Source organism: Bos grunniens, chromosome X (genome assembly GCF_055505025.1).
Source record: "Bos grunniens cultivar Pamir isolate PY7600 chromosome X, Bosgru_T2T1.0, whole genome shotgun sequence".
Classification (NCBI taxonomy): domain Eukaryota; kingdom Metazoa; phylum Chordata; class Mammalia; order Artiodactyla; family Bovidae; genus Bos; species Bos grunniens.
The window spans coordinates 31,591,323-31,611,661 of NC_141194.1; the positions used below are offsets into that span (position 1 = coordinate 31,591,323).

General features: G+C 37.6%; 1 protein-coding gene across 21 annotated transcripts in view; it reads right to left on the minus strand.

Annotated features, from left to right (window-relative positions):
• The window catches only part of DMD (dystrophin), a 2,667,987-nt gene that overhangs the window by 1,598,550 nt on the left and 1,049,098 nt on the right, over positions 1-20,339 (minus strand). For all 21 annotated transcript variants that reach the window (XM_086387503.1, XM_086387509.1, XM_086387510.1 and 18 more), the window contains one exon: positions 5,428-5,578. In XM_086387503.1, the coding sequence (XP_086243629.1) occupies positions 5,428-5,578 (151 nt within the window). The remainder of the gene's footprint in view (positions 1-5,427; positions 5,579-20,339) is intronic.

Genomic DNA, 20,339 nt, shown 5'->3' on the forward strand with positions numbered 1-20,339 from the left:
ATGGTGTGCTTGCAAGATTTGCCCTCCAACTGAGAGAGAGAGAGAGAGAGAGAGAGAGAGCACGCGCGCGCGCACACAAGAGGGAGTGAGAACAACAGAGTGCACACCAGAGCCCTCTGATGTGAAAATTTAAACCCATTCCTAGGAACAAAACCTGTATCTCTCCTTTAATTCTGTTATCTTTAATTATCTCTTAAAAATAAAGTAGATGGATATAATGTTTATAGATATGAAGCTAAAACAACTAAATGGTCTATTAGGTGAGAAGCATGGTGATGTAGCAGGGTGGGGCTACTTTCTGACTACCCCAAGGTTAGTGATGTATTTCATTGTCAGGAGAAATTTCCTTATTTTCATTCACTAACAATCCTTGGGAAGAAAAGCTGCAAAGTAAATCAGTGATTATTTAAATAAGGCTTTAGTTTGAATTCAGTTACCTAAGCAAGAACATTTATCCTTTCTTCTGTTTTATGATGCATGGAAAGACTAACACAAATCATTTACTTCTTTTAGTGTATACGTCTAAAAAATATATGTTTCCAATTTAAGCAAATCAGTCTACTTTATAAATTATTTTATTTTGTCAAATTTTTGTCTTCTCACTGTAACTACTTCAAGTAACAAAAGAGAATTATCAACTGTCAGACTTTCTCTTTGCTATGTAATACATTTTTTGCTTATCTTAATTTTATAAAAAATAATATATTGTGAAGTGGGTTTAAACAATTAAAGGCAGAAGCTAATCTCACTTTCTGTGCCAGTAAACCAATCCCTTCCGGTTTTCCTTATGCACTTATATGAATAAATCCTAGATATAAATGATTACATAATCAACTTGCATATAATTATGTTGCTTCCTTTTTGTTTCAAATTATTATCTTCAAAGCAATTTCATACTCATCAGAAATGGCCCATTTTCAAGTAATGGACAATCTATTCAAATTTTATGACAATATTAGACACATTTCCATTCCATTCACTATTTATCTTCCAGAGGAAAGTGAAAAACCTCTCAGGTAATTGGCAGAATACAAAGACCCTGGGCGTCCTAACCTCCATAAGGGCTCAGTTCCTGGTTTCCAGGTGAGACCTTTGCACATAGCTGTCCTAGTCATTCACACTCATGGCTGCCCTACCATTCTCTGCCACTTCTCTCTCGTGGGCCCGCTTCCTGGCTTCCTCTTTAGACTCCGGGCATCCAGGGCTGACATTCTTCCCTCTGATATTCAGGGTCACTGCCCATAGTTTTGCCCTTGCTGGAAATGCATGGCATTCCATAACTAAAGGAAACTTTGAAACCCAGACTGGAAGAACACTAAAAATCAATGGGCTCAACACTTGCATTTCCAGCATGAAGTTACAGAGAACCTGAGAGATTCAACAATTTCTTAAAATTACACATGTAGTTGATGGTAAGCTGGGATAATCCTCAGACTTCCCAGGTGTGAAGGTTGTCTGATCTTGGGGTCCTTCCTGAACAGACCCTAAGCCAAGTATTGGGGTACAAATGGTTTATTTGAGAAGTCATCTCAGGAGATATTATGAAAGGGCAGGACTGTGAGACAGTTGACCTTGTGGACTTCTGGGGCCGAGTCTTGCTGGGAAACCTCTGAGGAACTCTGGAAATAGAGAGATGCTTTGGAATCATCCTGACATGGGGTAGGGATTTGAGATATTTATCTATCATCTCCCATCCCTCCTTGGTTAGTGGCAGCTCTGGCAGTACTAACTACTTTTTGCCCATGTTTGAACTGGCTGAGATTCTCCTATGGCCAGCAAATGCCCTCAGACTGAGAGGAAGTCACTGGTGTATATAGAATCTGTCTGCACACAACTTCCAGTGTAGGCCAAGGGGAAACAAATGGGTATAGGGTCTATCAGAGGAACACATGACGCACACAGCAAAAGTGGCCCAGGTCAAGGTCTAGCAATGGCTCTAACTTTATCAGATGTTCAAATAAAATTTATGTGACAAAGGGAACCTCTTTTAGTCACGATTTACATGTGAAAATTAGAATACATTTGATGCTTTATTTTTCCCCAATGGCATAGTAGCCAGGATTACCATAGCTCTAACTCTCCCTAAATTGCTTGACCTTAAGCTGTTGTGGGCAAAGGATGGTTTTGGCTGCAGCAAGATAAAAAACCAGCTCCATTTGTCACAGCAACTGAAGCTCATGAAATAAGACAGAATTCTAGGACTTTGAAAGAAAGGTCTCCTTCATCTGCATGAAGGAACTGTGAAGCTAACTCTGTAAAAACTATATATATATATACATATATATATATATATACACACACACACACATATACATACATATATATATATATATATATATGAAATTGGGTGAGATACAGATTTAGAAGGTCTGAGTTAAGACAGCAGATATTTCCTTTCAAAGCCATAAATTCAAGAAGCACAGACTCCTGAATAGAGCTGTCAGATAAAATCCAGGATGCACAGTAAAACCTGAATTTCAGCTGAATAATAACTAATTTGGGACAAACTTTTACTAAAAAAAAAAAAAAAAAAACCTCACTGTTGATGTGAGGTTCAAATTTAACTAGGTTTAACTAGACTAGGCTTCTTGCATTTGTATTTGCTAAATCTGGCTACCTTAGTCTTGGACCAGTCATGAAGGTTCTTCTGTATGTGTGTGTGTCGTGCACATGTGTGTCCTGATGGACTGAGCAAGACTCTGTTCCTACAATAAAATCCAGAGCTAGCTAGTTTTATAATGGTTATTAGAATTATGCATTGTCTAGAATTAAGCATTGTCACAATGCAAATGATTTAATTATATATATATAAAACGTTAAAGACTCCACAAAAAAACTTAGAGTAAATGAATTCACTAAAGTTGCAGGGTACAAAATCAATATACAAAAACCTGTTGTATTTCTATACAATGACTAAAAATATCAGAAAGAAAAATATTTTTAAAATCCAATTTACAATTGTATCAAAAGAATAAAATGCCTAGCAAGAAATTTAACTTTAATTTGCCTAGCAACAAGTTTGACCAATGAAGTAAAAGACGTGTATGCTGAAAACTGTAAGACACTGATGAAAAAAAACTGAAGACACAAATAATTGAAAATATATTCCATTCTCATTGATTGGAAGAATACTGTTAAAATGTCCATATACCTAAAACAATCAAGATATTCAATGCAATCCCTATCAAAATTCCAACATTTTTCATAGAAATAAAACAAGCAACCCTAAATTTTGTATGGAACCACAAAAGACCCCGAATAACCAAAGAAATCTTTAAAAAAAAAAAAAAGAATAAAGCTGGAGACATCAAGATGCCTGATTTCAATTCATATTACAAAACTACAATAATCAAAACAGTACAGTATTGACATAAAAAACAGACATATAGATCAATGGGATAGAATAGAGAAATGAACTCAAGCATAAATGGTCAATTAGTTCACAGCAAAGGTCCCAGAAGATACAAGGGGGAAAGGACAGTCTCTTCAAAAAAATGGTACCAGGAAAACTAGACAGGAACATGCAAAATAATGAAATTAGACTGGTATCTTTTACTTTATACAAAAATCAACTCAAAATGAATTAAAGACTTGAATGTAAGAGCTGAAGCCATAAAACTCCTTGGAGAAATCATAAGTGGTAAACTCCTTGACATCAGTCTTGGCAATTTTTTGGATCTGAGCCCAAAATCAAAACAAACAAGAGCAAAAATAACTAGTGGGAATGTATCAAACTAAAAAGCTTCTGCACAGCAAAGGAAACCATGGACAAAATGAGAAGGTAATTATCAAATGGGAAAAAAAAAAAAACACTTGCAAAGCATATATCTGATAGGGGATTAATATCCAAAATATATATAGAACTCATACATCTCAACAGCAAAAAGATACATATCTGATTTTTAAAAAAAGGTCAGAGGTTTTCTTTTTCCAAAGAAAACATACAAAAGGCCAAAAGACACATGAAAAGATGCTCAACATCACTGAGGAACTGCAAGTCAAAACCACTATTATCAAAAAGACAAGAAATAACAAATGTTGGGGACAATGTAGAGAAAAAGGAATCCTAATGCACTTGTTGGGAATGTAAACTGTCACAGCCACTGTGAAAAACAGCATGGATATTCCTAAAAATAATTAAAAATAAAACTTACATATGATCCAGCAATTCCATTTTTGGATATTTATCCAAAGAAAACAAAAACACTACCTTGAAAAGATATATGTACCCTCATGTTCATTGAAGCATTATTTACAATAGCCAAGATATGGAAACAACACAGGAGTTGTTTCCTAATTCATCATTGACAGATGAATGCATAAAGAATGTGTGATGTATATATATATTGGAATGTTGTATATATTCCACAAAAAGACAAAAGAATAATAAAATCTTGGCCATTTGTGACAATTTGGATGATCTTAAGGGAATTATGGTAATAAAACAAGTCAGACAAAGACAAATATTGTATGATTTCACGTACATGTGTAATCTAAAAGTCATTACAAACAAACAAAACAAAACTTACTGACAACAGAATGGTGGTTGCCAGAGGGGAGGGGGCTGGGGCACCAGGTGAAATGGATGACCCGGCCCAAGAGGTGCAAACTTCCGGTTATAAAATATGCAAGTCACAGGGATGTAATCTATAACATGGTAACTATGATCAATAATATTTGGGTACATATTTAAAAGGTGCCAAGAATGTAAATCTTAAAAGCTCTCTTCACATACACAAAAAGGATTTTGAACTTTATATGGTGATGGATGTTAACTGTAGACTTATTGCACAGATCATTTGGCAGTATTTACAAATACTGAATCATTATACTGCTCACCTGAAATGAATATGTCAATTACACCTCAATAAAAAAAAATGGATGCTGAAAAGAAAATTTCTGTAGAAATTCTAATCACAGAAACAATAAATACTTGCAGGTAACCAGGGAGCATAACTGTAAATGTACAAGATAAGATGGAAATATTAAAATTATTAGATGCTATATTTGACAGGAAAGCACTGTTACAGATGTCCATTTTTCATTAAGCTTGGCCTGCTGTAAGCAGACCTTATAAATTGAAGGTAAAAACACGTTTAAAAAAATCTTGCCTTATTACGTAAATTTGCTTTTCAGGTAATCCCTACAGAGACTCTCTTCTGGAAAACCAAAATTTTTATAAATCACATAGCCACATTGTTCTCTTCCAGGAATATATTTGATTTTTTTTTCAAGTATGAAAAGCCTAGCTATTTTGTATTCAAAAAAGTAAACACTGCAAAAATATTAGGCAAGAATTATTTTAAACCTTTTCTCATTTGAAGCTTTCGTTCTCTCTTATCTGAAAACATGGCATGTGTATGTATGTAATACACATATACGCAGTTTGTTTTCCACATGAAAGCAAATAGCATAAAATATACTAACCTTATGTTGCTGTACTTGGCGTTTGAGGTCCTCAAGATCAGGTCCAAGGGGCTCTTTTTCCATTTTCCTTGTTCTCTCTTCTGTTTTTGTTAACCAGGCATTTAACTCTTTCAGCTGCTGATTCTGGAGATCCATGAGAACTTTATGTAAACTGAAAATTTGAAAGATACCTAATTATTGCTTCTGTCAAAGCAACTTTACTATTATTAAACCTATCACTAGGTAAAACTATTGACATTTGAATGTGTGTTAACATGGTTTGGCATTTGTTGGACATTAAGAAAGAAGGTGAATAAAACCCATAATCAATCACCTCTGAAGGTATTCTTTCTTCAGCATATGATAGTCCACACATTCCAATTTTTAGAACATTTCACACAGCTAACTAAATGTGAACATGATAAATAAAGTGAGAGCCATCTCTGGTAATTGAGCTAGTAATGTACCCTGGCAATTGTTTGCTTTTATGTCCATTACTTTAATATATGTGTGGTGGAAAACATGGCTACAAATTCTGTCATGCCATTAAGAGATGGAGTCAATGTTCCATGCTCATGAATATGGACTGGCCTTGTGATTTGTTCTGACCAACACAATATGGCAGAAGTGACATTATACAAGTTCTAAGCATAGGCTGTAAGGAATGAGCACCATTTGTATTCTGTCCCTTAGGATCCAGCTGCAATGCTGTAAGGAAGCCCAAGCTGACTACCGAATGATTAGAGACCATCCTGAGAGTAACTCTGGAGGATAAAAGGCAATCTTAAAAGTTATGCTTCCTGATGAATGAAGCCCGGTGAGTGACCCCAGCCATACCGCAATCTCAGAACAACCACCTAGATGAGCCCTGACCATATTCTTGATCTACAGAATCATGATGTAATTATAAATTTTTGTACTAAGCTGCAACTTTGGAGTCATTTGTTATGCACAAATAGATAAGTGAAATAATTTTTTTTTCTTTTTGTCAAGGATGTATACATTAGTGGGCTGGGCAATGGATTTAAAGTCCAAACACTTGGTTTTAGTTCACAGTCTGGCTATATGCCTTAGACTAAGTTTTTAAATCTTCTCAGTGTGAATATCGGCATCACAGACATGAGATGAAATCTTGCTTATCAACCACACAACTTCATGCTGCTAAGTCACTTTGTGTCTGACTCTGTGCAACCCCAGAGATGGCAGCCCACTAGGCTCCTCCGTCCCTGGGATTCTCCAGGCAAGAACACTGGAGTGGGTTGCCATTTCCTTCTCCAATGCTTGAAAGTGAAAAGTGAAAGTGAAGTCACTCAGTCGTGTCCGACCCTCAGCAACCCCATGGACTGCAGCCTTCCAGGCTCCTCCGTCCATGGGATTTTCCAGGCAAGAGTACTGGAGTGGGGTGCCATTGCCTTCTCCAACACAACTTCATAGTAAGGATAAAAAGTAAAATTTTGGTTTTTTCATCTATTAATTTAACAAAATGTTGAGAGACAAAAGAGAAGTGTTAGTACAAATTTTAAGATAAATATTCTTTATGAAGGCATGTTTAAAGCATTTTTGAGAACCATAGTATACTGCAGACTGATCTTAAAATGTCAATAAGGAAGGCATAATTTCAATTATTTATTATTCTTATTTATAAAATTTTTACCAGAAATTTCCATTAATCAACATATTTAAACATATAAAATACACACATAACTGAGAGTGTTTAAAATAATTTCAGTTCAGTTCAGTAGCTCAGTCGTGTCCAACTCTTTGTGACCCCATGAATCGCAGCACACCAGGCCTCCCTGTCCATCACCAATTCCCGGAGTTCACTCAAACTCATGTCCATCGAGTCAGTGATGCCATCCAGCCATCTCATCCTCTGTCGTCCACTTTTCCTTCTGCCCTCAATCCCTCCCAGCATCAGAGTCTTTTCCAATGCGCCAACTCTTTGCATGAGGTGGCCAAAGTACTGGAGTTTCAGCTTTAGCATCATTCCTTCCAAAGAACACCCAGGGCTGATCTCCTTTAGAATGGACTGGTTATACCATTTATCATTACAGCTTTAACCTTTTAGAGACACAGGTCCCCTGAGGCACATTGTAATCAGAAGTCTATGAGAATGAGCTTTCGTTTATCAAACAGAAAAAGTAGACATTTTCTTTTTATGGGAAACAACATAAAGCATCCATTTAAGTGGAAGCAAAAACTCAAAGTTGCTAGTTTAAGTTTCTTAGACAATGAACACCATCCTGGCATTGCAAGGTATATAAATCTTTTACTTTATTGGTTCAGTCTATCCCTTGAGAACTGACTTGATAACAAGATTTCATGAGAATTGGCTGCAATATAATTCCTTGTGTTTGCTGTTTTTCCTGCCTGGTTTGTCCTTACATTGAGCTAAAAATCTCACATTTCAGAAACTAAAGAAAAACATTCCATATTATTATTTATAGTTGAAGAAATGTTTCAAGTCAAACATACATGTGTTAGTGTTAATAAGGAATTTCATTTTAAAATATCATTTTTTTAACTTTTGGAGAGATGTTTCATCTAACAAATATTCACTGGGTTCCACATCTATTCTAGAAACTCCTATTTGTTAGAGATGGACAAAAGAAAACATCCTCATATTCAAGTAGCTTAGAGACTTTTAAGGAAATATCTATGTCAACAATTATAACAGTATGAGGAAATCATTATGGTTATATTTGTATACATTCAGAGGGGACATAAAAATGGCTCCACGTTGACCTGGGCTCTTTCCGAATGATGTCATTACACAACACAGAACCTGAGAGTTGAGACTTGAAGAACTGAGTCATATACTTATTAAATGTAGAATTACTGAGTACTTAGATACTACGAATGGTGAAGCGACAAAGACCTTTACAGTCATGGAGCTTACCTTCTGAATGGGGGTCACAGATAATATATAGCTCCTGAGGCCATTAATTAATTGTAATTGAGATCATGCTATGAAATGAAAGTAACTGAATTGAGTTCATGACGTAAGGAAAGACTTTTCTGAAGCACTAATATTTGAATAAGTCTAAAGTCTTGAGGAGGTAGTGAAGAGGATGGGGTAAACAGTTTTTAAATAGAAGGAATCACCTGTGCAGATTTTCTAAGGCATTAGAGGATCAGGAAGGCGTTTGATGATATAAGGTGTGGGAGAGCCATACAATGTCATACCTGACACTAACCCATGAGTTCTGGGAAATTTCTTGAGCTCTGCCTGAAAATGTGAAGTCTGAACCTCAAGTAACCTTTTATGTTTAACAGTGATTTCGCCTTATGAACCTAGACTCAGAGACTATCCACTAAGAATGGATGTACCAAAAAGTGCTTTCTCAGGTATTGCATCTTTTATAGGTGGAATGTAAAAATATGGAGCTGAAGGTTCTTGGAGGAGGGGCTGGCATGGTTGGGTGGAAAATGGTGTATGGGGACACTCAGTGTGCAGCCTGTGTGGTTCAATATTTTAATGACTGGTACAATCACATCACTGTATCCCAGCCAAAGAAATCCTGCTTTTCCTCTCTAGACCAATGGTTCTCAAAGTGTGGTCACTTGAAACAACAGCATCATTCCATCCTCTTGGGGGATGTCTTAGTGTGTGTGTGTGTGTGTGTGTATACACACAATGAGCTTATGTGTGTATATACACATACATATTTATATACAGTGTGCATATATGCGATTTTAATGCATATAAGAGATCATATCGCTTAGGATGAAAAATCAACTAAAATTAAGTAAAAATTTACTATTTTAAGGAAAAGTATTAAATATATAATGATAAAGACAAGTGCAGAGATAGGAGAAATTGTGAAAGTGGAGCATAATTAACTTGGTTTGAAAAACACTTAAAGATTACATTTGGTCCTCATTATCACTTAATGAAGTAGTTAATACTGGTATTTCAATTCTGAGGACACTGAAACTTGGAAAGGTTAAAGAACTTGCTCAATGTATCTCAGTGACATGTAAGTCAGTATATAAATACTAAGCTGTGACCCAGGTCTGTGCTCTTAACCTTGAATCATTTCCTTCTTTATTGATAAAACGTTATACTAGGTTGGGTCATATGAAGTTGCTGGTGTTTGAGGTTTTTATTCTGTAAAAATGATACTTTCGTTCTGTTCAACTGAAAACACTGTGAAAATGAGAAAGTCTACATTTCCAACTAACATTCTCAAGATGAAAATAAATTAGGGAAATTTATCAAATTCATAAAATAAAAATCTACCACCCACAGGCAAGGAAAGATTTTGCATTTTTCTTGGTTTCATTTTATGGTTTTCAAGTGGTTATTTAGAAAGGGACATAAAAATCAAAGGGAGAATGGAGCATAAATATATGACTGGCACTCGAGAGAGGAAGCAGCTGAATTGGAATAAAATAGCTTCAGACAGAAGACAGTCCTGACAAAGTCTAGAGACAGAAGCATGTCAGGATATGACAGGACGAACTGCTGCAGCCAGCCTCCCACTGTAAAAGTACCTGAGGACAGATGGAGACCAGTGAGGCCAATACATGGAAAGAGCTTGCAACTCTGAGGACACAACTGAGTCACAGACTGAATGGTTTGGAGTCACTCCAACTGTAGATTTATTGTAATATAAGATGATAGATAATGGCTTTAACCAGTGCTTCCCAAATTTTAATGTGCATATGAGTCACCTGGGACTATGTCCTCATGGATTTTAACTCAGGGGGTCTGAGGAGGGGGCTGAGATTCTTCATTTCTAGCAAATGTCCAGGGGATGCCAATGGTCCTGGTGCATGGATCACACTTCAGGAAGCAATGCTGCAAACCACTTTGAGTCTGGTTATTTGTTAGGGGCAGTAAAAAGCACCTTGCTGCTGCTGCTAAGTTGCTTCAGTCGTGTCCAACTCTGTGCGACCCCATAGACAGCAGCCCACCAGGCTCCCCCGTCCCTGGGATTCTCCAGGCAAGAGCACTGGAGTGGGTTGCCATTTCCTTCTCCAATGTATGAAAGTTAAAGTGAAGTCGCTCAGTCGTGTCTGACTCCTAGTGACCCCATGGACTGCAGCCTACCAGGCTCCTCCATCCATGGGATTTTCCAGGCAAGAGTACTGGAGTGAGTTGCCATTGCCTTCTCCGAAAAAGCACCTTAAGGAATACCATTTTCAAATATTTGTATATGGAGGTCTGTCTCCCACCTCACATCCACTGCAGGAACATCACCTTCATGAACAGAAAAGAGATCAACGCAAACATAGGATTTGCTTCACAGAGACTCTGCTGGACTTGGGGGAAGCATTTATTCCCTAATCAGTAGTGCCCAGTAGAAAGTGAAAGTTGCTCAGTCATGACATTCAGTGAAGGTGAAAGTTGCTCTTTGTGACCCCATGGATTATACAGTCCATGGAATTCTCCAGGTCAGAATACTGGAGTGGGTAGCCTTTCCTTTCTCCAGGGGATTTTCCCAGCCCAGGGATCAAACTCAGGTCTGTCATTACCAGCAGATTTCTTACCAGCTGAGCCATCAGGAAGCCCAAGAATACTTGAGTGGGTAGCCTATCTCTTCTTCAAGGGATCTTCATGACCCAGGAATTGAACCAGGGTCTCCTGCATTGCAGGCAGATTCTTTATCAACTGAGCTACTAGGGAAGCAGTTTCTATTCTAGATCTGCTCTTGTTGTTCAGTTGCTCAGTTGTGTCTGTCTCTTTGTGATCCCATGGAGTATAGCATGTCAGGCTTCCCTGTCCTTCACCATCTCCCGGAGCTTGCTCAAACTCATGTCCATTGAGTCGATAATGTCATCCAACCATCTCATCCTCTGTAGTTCCTTTCTCCTCCTGTCTTCAATCTTTCCCAGCATTAGGGTCTTTTCCAATGAGTCGTCTGTACCCATCAGGTGGCTAAAGTATTGGAGCTTCAGAATCAGTCCTTCCAATGAATATCCAGGGTTGATTTCCTTTAGAATGGACTGGTTTGATCTCCTTGCAGCCCAAGGGACTCTCAAGAGTCTTCTCCAACACCACAGTTCAAAAGCATCAATTCTTCGGTGCTCAGCCTTCCTTATGTTCCAACTCTCACATCTGTACATGACTACTGGAAAAACCATAGCTTTGACTATATGGACCTTTGCCAGTAAAGTGATATCTCTGCTTTTTAATATGTTGTCTAGGTTTGCCAGACAATAGAGGTATTACCATCAATCCTAACGATACAGGAAATACTATTAGCCCCAATTTACAGATGGGTAAACAAAGGTTTACCTGAGTCAAAAGGCAAGCAATGGGGGGCGGGGGATGGGAATTGGGCATTGTGGCCCTGGGGTCTGCTTCACCATCATGCTGTCCAGGTGGCACTAGTGGTAAGAATCCACTTGCCAATGCAGGAGAAGCAACAGACATGGGTTTGCTTCCTTATCAGGAAGATCCCTTGAAGGAGGAAATGGCAACCCACTCCAGTATTCTTGCCTGGAGAATCCCACAGAAAGAGGAGCCTGGTGGGCTACAGTCTATGGGGTTGCAAAGAGTCGGACACAACTGAGCACACAGCACAAGACATACCTTTACTAATGTTACTTCATTTTTGGAGATAACTTTTAAATCTATTCCTCATTTCATTTATGTCAGTGATTATCAAGAAGGAAAAACAGAAAAATAAAAGGTCAGTTAGTAGGATTTTCTCAATTTTTGTCATTAACAGATCATTTTACTCTTTTTTCTCACTTAAATGAGGAGAGTCAAATCCTTTAGCATGAGGTCTCCATTAATGATAGAAACCCCAATACACTTTGAGACCCAATTTCAATCAAACATAAGGTGACAAGGGAAAATGAATGGCCAGACATTTTAAACATTTGTAACATTCCATTAAATGTATGAATCAGAAAACCTGATAAACCCCTGGCCAAAAAAGCAAACATTGTTTTAAAATAGAAATGCAATAGTGGTAAATTTAAAGAAAAGTTTCAGTAACACATGTACAAACACATAAAGGCTTTCTGTCATATGGCAGTAATGAATGGGCTATATGAAGCACATCCATATTTTTCAATTCTCACAGTTTTGAGCATTTCTCAAAGCTCACTGAATGCCCTGTGAAACATAAAGCTCAGAACTAAGGATCCAATAAAATAGAGACCCCAAACGCATAAGACTCACCACCACTGTGACCTCTACCCTACCCCCTCTACTGCCACTGTCTCCATCACCAATCTCAGCCAGTTCCCTACATTTCAAGTCTATCACCAGCATTTTTGCAGGTGGTTAATCCCTCCATCTGCCCTGCACCTCCTTGCCTCAAAAAAATCCATCCTCTCTCCTCCAAGTCCCAATGGCACCTTAAAAAAGACCCACTTGCAAAATCTGACACTGGTCAGTGGTTTTCTGTCTCTACATCTTAGGCACTGGAATAGTAGGAATTTCCAATGGAGAATGAATGGCAGATAAAAGTCTAACAGAATCCTATGAAGGGTTTCTTTTTTTCCCACCAAAATGAATGCTCATTCTCTTCTCTACAACATCAGCACTCCCACCAATAGGTGCACTGATATCTTGGGTCAGGGGAGAAAGCACAGAGACCAGGTCATACACATTTTCCCAAAGCTCCCACTAATTCTCATCATTACCATTCTATTACACCTTGCAACCTGGTCTTGGAGAGCACAGTCTTAATTCAACAGCCTCACAGGAAATATTTTAGAAAGAACTCGCCTGCAAAGTTTGCCTTTCAACAGAAATGAAAGTATCCACACTCCCTCAAAATCAAACGTGTATTAGTATTTATTTTCCCACAAAATGGAGTTGAAAAATAGTACTGTGTTTAAAAGGATTCTGTGAAACATAAATACACAGTTTTCAAAATACTGATCTATGTTATCCCTCCATCCATAAAGCTCAACAACAGTTTAATTATTGACATTCTTCAACTATACAGAGCAAAATTAAAGTTAAAAATGCAAACACATTCATTTGCATTTTGCACGTTTACATTCAAAACAGTAACAGGAACATAATAAAGAAGCTGCATGGCTGGATACAAAAGATTCTTGTGGCAAATACATTATAGAGACACTCAATTCAATCTTCCTGATTCAATACTTACAAAGTGAGTGATGAAACTCCCAGATGTCATCACAAACCAAGGAGGACTCAAATACAATGATTAGAAACCTGTTTAAATTATCTCTAGTGAAAATGAGGTATGGTGACATTCTGAGATCATAATCATTTGTACGACAGTAGAAGCTCACTCTCAACTTCAAAAATTATGTCACTCTATAATATCTGGCACACACTAGACACATGATAAATATTGCTTGAATGCATAAATGGTATCAATTATCAAATATAAGAAGATATAGTACAAAAATGTATATACTTTTCTAATCAGAAACATCAGAATTAATATAAAAACATCAGCTTCCATTAAATGTGCTCGTGTTAAGATAGTTCACTGATTTAATTAGCATCATTTTTGTTTCAGCCATAAATGAGAATGGTATAATTTTACCTGGCACACTGTTTCTCAAACATGCCTAGCTCACTCCTGCCTTGGAATCTTTATATTCGCTTTCCTTTGCCATAGCCATCAGCATGGCTGTTCCCTCCCTGTGATCAGGCCTCCCCTTAAATATTACCTTAAGAGGGAGGCCTTCCCTAACTGACCAAGTATGCACAGTAATTCAATGGGTCATTCTCTAAATCTATCCCCTGCTTTTTTTTTTTTTCTTTTCCATCATTTAAAGCCATGTGCTATGGCATACATGTTGTTGTTTTTTAGTCACCAAGTCATGTCCGACTCTTTGTGACTCCCTGGACTGTAGCCCACTAGGCTCCTCTGTCCATGGGATTTTCCAGGCAAGACTATTGGAGTGTGTTGCCATTTCCTTCTCCAATGATATACATATTTTACATATTTTTCAACTGTCTCCTCCCATGAAGAAGGCATGCTCAATAAGACAAAGATTTAGTCTGTTTTGTCCACTAATAATTCCCCAGTATCTATAACAGTGCAGGGAATGTAGGAGATAAGAATTGTTAGATGAATGAATAATTAAGCTTAATTTCTAATCACCATTATTTATCTCTGTGAAAAAGCACTGTTCCAAAAAATGTTATGCTTGACTCTCATTTCTATGAATTCCAGAGATTTGCCTTTCCTACTCATAATTTAAACTATGAGAGTCACATACTTTATATTATTGGAACAAGTTGTGTCCACGTTTTAACTGAGTATTGTTTACAAAAAAGGTTGTCATAGACCATCATATTGATTTGAACCTGATCAAATTACTATATGCTAATAACTGTTAATTAGGCCACCAATGAATTGTCAATACTCTCACATTTTATATTGCATATTCTTTCACAAGAATCTTGCTGTTTTATCAATGACCCATGAGAGATGATGGCAACATTTGAGTACTGAATGAAACATCACCAGTACCATTTTGGGAGTTTCTGAGAAAGTAGTTAATACATTTAGCCCACCTCAGTTGATAGAAAAATTGGGGGCTTAGGAATCACCTGAGATCTCATTAAATTGTAGATTCTGATCATGCAGTGTGAGGCCTGAGAGTCTGCATTTTAAACTAGGTCTCAGATGATGTTGTTGCTAGTGGTTCTTGAACTACCTTGATCTGCAAGGAATTCTAATTGTAATATAATTAGAAAAAAATGAATTCATGAAACAGTGTTATATAATGGCAAGTAAGAGACTACTCTGCTAAAAAGTTCACTGCAGTGAATTCATTTAACAGAACTTAACTTTAACACTTTCATTCATTGATCTATCCATTCAGATATTCATATGCGCCGTGTGTTAGTCACTTCACTTGGGAGAAAACAACCCGGCTACTTGTTTACCTCTTTTACTCTATTTACTCTCACATATGTTATCTCATTTCCAGGTTGGAACAGAAATTTAAAAGGAAAATAACAAAAGATGAGCCAGAGTTGTTAGACATATTTTTCTCTCCAGTCAAAGTGTTGACGGTGATTCACAATTATTTCCCATGTTATGGTTTATATTTTCACCCAGATACTATTCATATCTCTCCTTCTGCTGATATAAAACCAGAACATAACTTCACTTGGCCTCCTTACTGACTTTCCTTCATTTTTCTTCTCTCATCATCACAAAGGTTTTAGTTTCCCCCTGCATGTCCTAACCACAGTTATCAGAGAAGTTGATGGAACTTGCTGTGCTTATCTTTATGAGTCCTTGTAGAAATGTCAGTAAATCTCTTTTGCTCTCTGCAGGTTGCATTTTTCAATCAAATTAATTAGTTTATTCGTAGAGAAGAAAATCTTCTGTTGTCCCTATGCCAATAGTCTTCTTGTCCTTCGACAGTGGGAAGTTTTGCCTTTTTCTTCTCTCTCCCTCACCTCCCACCACCCAAAGGCTATTCTGCAGCATAAAAATGAAACAAAATAAAAATCATTTCGCCTACTCGTCTGAAGGTTCCAACTCGAGCGTGTCAACAGATACTGTCTCGTCTTAATTCTTTTAATTATGCAGTCAATGGAACTTAGTTCTTTCATTTCAATCTCATAATCACTGTTAAAGATTGATAACTGACCAACAGTAGCATGTTTGTGCCAAAGTAGTAGCGGCTAGAAGTGTCTTTAAAAAGTTCTTTATTATATTAGCTTTTGCTTCATTATCTCATTATGAATTCATGTGCACAAAGACATCAGAATTGGAGAGAAAAGAAATTAATAAGAATCAAATGAGAACAGAATAAAACAGGGAGAACAGAAGAAGCATCTATATGTTTATGTTTTTTACTTATATTCCTTTGCAAGGAATAGTTTTAAATGTTTCAATAATCAAATTATAATTTCAAATATAATTTTAATCACCCTGCTCATGGTCCCTTTCACCCAGAGAAAACATCCACAAACAAGTCCTTTCTGAAAAAACGAGCAAGGCAACTAGAACAAGCTAGAGGGGGAAAAGTGAAATATATATATTTCACTTTTGCTTAACTATATATATATATATATATATATATATATATATATATATATTCCCTGATGGCTCAGATGGTTAAGAATCTGCCTGCAGTGCAGGAGACCTGGGTTCAATCCCTGGGTAGGGAAAATCCCCTGGAGAAGGGAAATGCTACCTACTCCAGTATCCTTGCCTGGGAAATCCCACGGACAGAGGAGCCTGGCGGGCTACATACACTCCATGAGGTTGCAGAGTTGGACACAACTGAGAGACTAACACTTTCACATAGGCATAGCTACATAGTATGGTTCAAATAATTAACCCATGGCTAGTCATTTGTAATGATGATCATTCTTTATACTTCATAATAATTTCATGTCCACAATCTACTTTTTACACCCTATCTTGGCCAGTATCTTTTAGAGGTGTGTCAGCAATCAGTAACTGAGTACCACAGAGGGGAAGTATCTCACCTAGTTCACATAAATAGGAGTTGGAGAAAGGGAGACCTTATCCCTTAGGAAAATAAGAGTAGACTGAGCATAAGTGGGAAATGAGAGCATTTTATTACCTCTGTGTTTTTAAAACTTCTCATTTTGCTTGGAAATTGTTAATGGCTTATAGGATAAATCCCCTAGATACAACCTTGTATAAAGGTAGCGTCTGTATGTATGAGGCAAGGATGCCTATTTCCTGGGGTGGGGAGGCGGAGTCTTGACTGTTAGAAAGGCAAAAAGGAAAATAAACACATCACAAATGGTTTATACATTAGTGACTGGGGTAAGATCGTAGAGTAAACACATGTATGATTACAAGCACGCCCTGGCATAAGATACTAGCACCTTTTACCTGGGCTAGTATCAGGAAAGTAATAGTAAGAGATACTGTCAATATTATCTCTTACCTGATACTGGTATTACAATGGTCCTGTCTTCTTCCAGTGGCATTACCAATATTTTCTTTACCTGTTTTTCCCCTACTTAAAACCTTCTGATGACTTTTTGTCACGTTTATGCTAGATCCTAAAGTCCTTGATTTTACCCTGACACTGCCATACATGACAAGACCCCTACCCATTGATAGATTTCAACCCCATCTCGTACCTCAGCTATCTAATCTTCCCTCCTGCAACTCTCCAGCCACAAACTGCCTGTTGGTTTCTCTAACAAGCCAGAGTGTCCCTATTTTAGGGCCCCTGCATGAGCTTTTCCCTCTGTGTGAAGTATACTTCCTCTTGATCTGCAAATGGTGACTCCTCCTTGTCATTCAAATTTGAAATTAAATGGCACCACTCCAGACACAACATTCCTGGGTCACACAGGCAAAAGAGGCCCCTCAGGCTCTATCACACTAACTTTTAACCTCTTCAAAAAGCATATTCCTATCTGGTATTTTTCTTTTTTCTTTCTTTCTTTTTTTTTTTTTTAGTTTTACTGGATGTGAGACACTGTAGAGCTTCTGGAACCTTGCCTTTTGTATTCATTACTGTATGCCCAGTGCCTTGAAATGTAGATGGTATTTTGAGGCACTCCACTAATATTTATTAATATTATTATTAACATTCATGTGTATATAATAGATGCAGATATAGATACATACATAGATGTAGATACAGATACCTACATACATATATGCCTGTTACATACGTGGTCACTCAGTTGAATGTGACTGAGTGAACTCAACCCCTGAACTGTAGTTAGCCCACCAGGCTCCTCTAACCATGGGATTTTTCAGGCAAGAATACTGGAGTGGGCTGCCATTTCCTACTTCAGAGGATATTCCTCACCCAGGGATTAAACCCTCTGACTCAGGGATTGAACCCAAGTCTCTGTGTCTCCTGCACTGGCAGGTGAATTCTTTACCATGTCTCTGTGTCTCCTGCACTGGCAGGTGAATTCTTTACCATGAGCGACACCTGGGAAACCTGATATATACAGTAATACATCCCAATGAATATATATAAAATGTCATTTGATGATCATACATAGACATGCTCTTATGTGAAGCTAAAAATTGACAAGTATAAATATTCATAGATTTTAGTTATCAGATTATCTGCATTCCCAGCCATTTTATTTATTTATTTTTACTTTTGTAATAAGACCAGATCATGGTATCTGGTCCCATCACTTCATGGCAAATAGATGGGGAAACAATGAAAACAGTGACAAGACTTTATTGTCTTGGACTCCAAAATCACTTTAGATGGTGACTGCAGCCATGAAATTAAAAGACGCTTAGTCCTTGGAAGAAAAGCTATGACCAACCTAGACAGTGTTTTAAAAAGCAGAGACATTACTTTGCCAACAAAGGTTCATCTAGTCAAAGCTATGGTTTTTCCAGAAGTTATGTATGGATGTGACAGTTGGACTATAAAGAAAGCTGAGTGCCAAAGAACTGATGCTTTTGAACTGTGGTGTTGGGGAAGACTCTTGAGTCCCTTGGACAGCAAGAAGATCCAACCAGTCTATCCTAAAGGAAATCAGTCCTGAATATTCATTGGAAGGACTGATGCTGAAGCTGAAACGCCAATACTTTGGCCACCTGATGCAAAGAACTGACTCATTTGAAAAGACCCTGATGCTGGGAAAGATTGAAGGTGAGAGGAGAAGGTTACAACAGAGGATGAGATGGCTTGTTGGCATCACCAACTCGATGGACATGCATTTGAGCAAACTCTGGGCATTGGTAATGAACAGTGAAGCCTGGCATGCTGCAGTCCATGGGGTCACAAAGAGCTGGACGTGAATGAGTGACTGAACTGAACTGAACTGACTGAATAAGACAACAACTTTAGAATTATAGCTGGCTTCGGTTATATCTCATCTAACTATTATACCTTAATTATCGTTCTCTCTCCCTAAATCTATGCTTAGGCAGGGAAAATGGATTTTGACTATATCTATCCATACACTTTCTTTCTTTGGAGGAACAAACTGAAAGGTGTGGAATAATTCATTTTTGATTGTTATCAGTCTACTATGCTTTCCTACTCCTAAGTAATCATATGAATGGAAATAACAGGTAATGCTCCAAATTGAAGCTAATCATCAACATGGCCATGAAAGTATAAACTGAACAGGTAGCAATGTACTAAAGGATTAAATAGGATCTAAAATTATTTTTTTAAATATTGACAACATCCTATTTTGATAATCAGCTTTTTGTTTCCTCTAAAAAATCTATCAAAATTCAGGTCTAGGATAGTTTGAATAATGGCTAATCACCTTTAGAATTTTATTCATGAAAATCCACAAAGTTAGTGAAAGTGGTATGTAAGACTGTTATTTACAAACTTACAAGAGATTTCTGAATTTGCTTGTCTTAAATAATACTTTGTGTATGTGTACCTCAACAAATTGTCCAGACTAGTTGATATGCTACAAGCATTTACACATTAGTGTCTCATTTTAAAAACTATGTCTTAGCAAAACTATGCCAGCTAAGAGGCTGCCCTTACCTTCTTGTTAATCATTTTAAAAGCTTAAATACCAACCAAAGTCCTTAAAACTTCCCTAAGGACAAACTATTTTTGATGTCAATCTTCAGTTCAGTTCACTCGCTCAGTCGTGTCTGACTCTTTGCTACCCCATGAATCACAGCATGCCAGGCCTCCCTGTCCATCACCATCTCCCGGAGTTCACTCAAACTCACATCCATCGAGTCAGTGATGCCATCCAGCCATTTCATCCTGTGTCGTCACCTTCTCCTCCTGCCCCTAATCCCTCCCAGCATCAGAGTCTTTTCCAATGAGTCAACTCTTTGCATGAGGTGGCCAAAGTACTAAGTTTCAGCTTTAGCATCATTCCTTCCAAAGAACACCCAGGACTGATCTTTAGGATGGACTGGTTGGATCTCCTTGCAGTCCAAGGGACTCTCAAGAGTCTTCTCCAACACCACAGTTCAAAAGCATCAATTCTTTGGCACTCAGTTTTTTTCACAGTCTGACTCTCACATCCATACATGACCACTGGAAAAACCATAGCCTTGACTAGATGG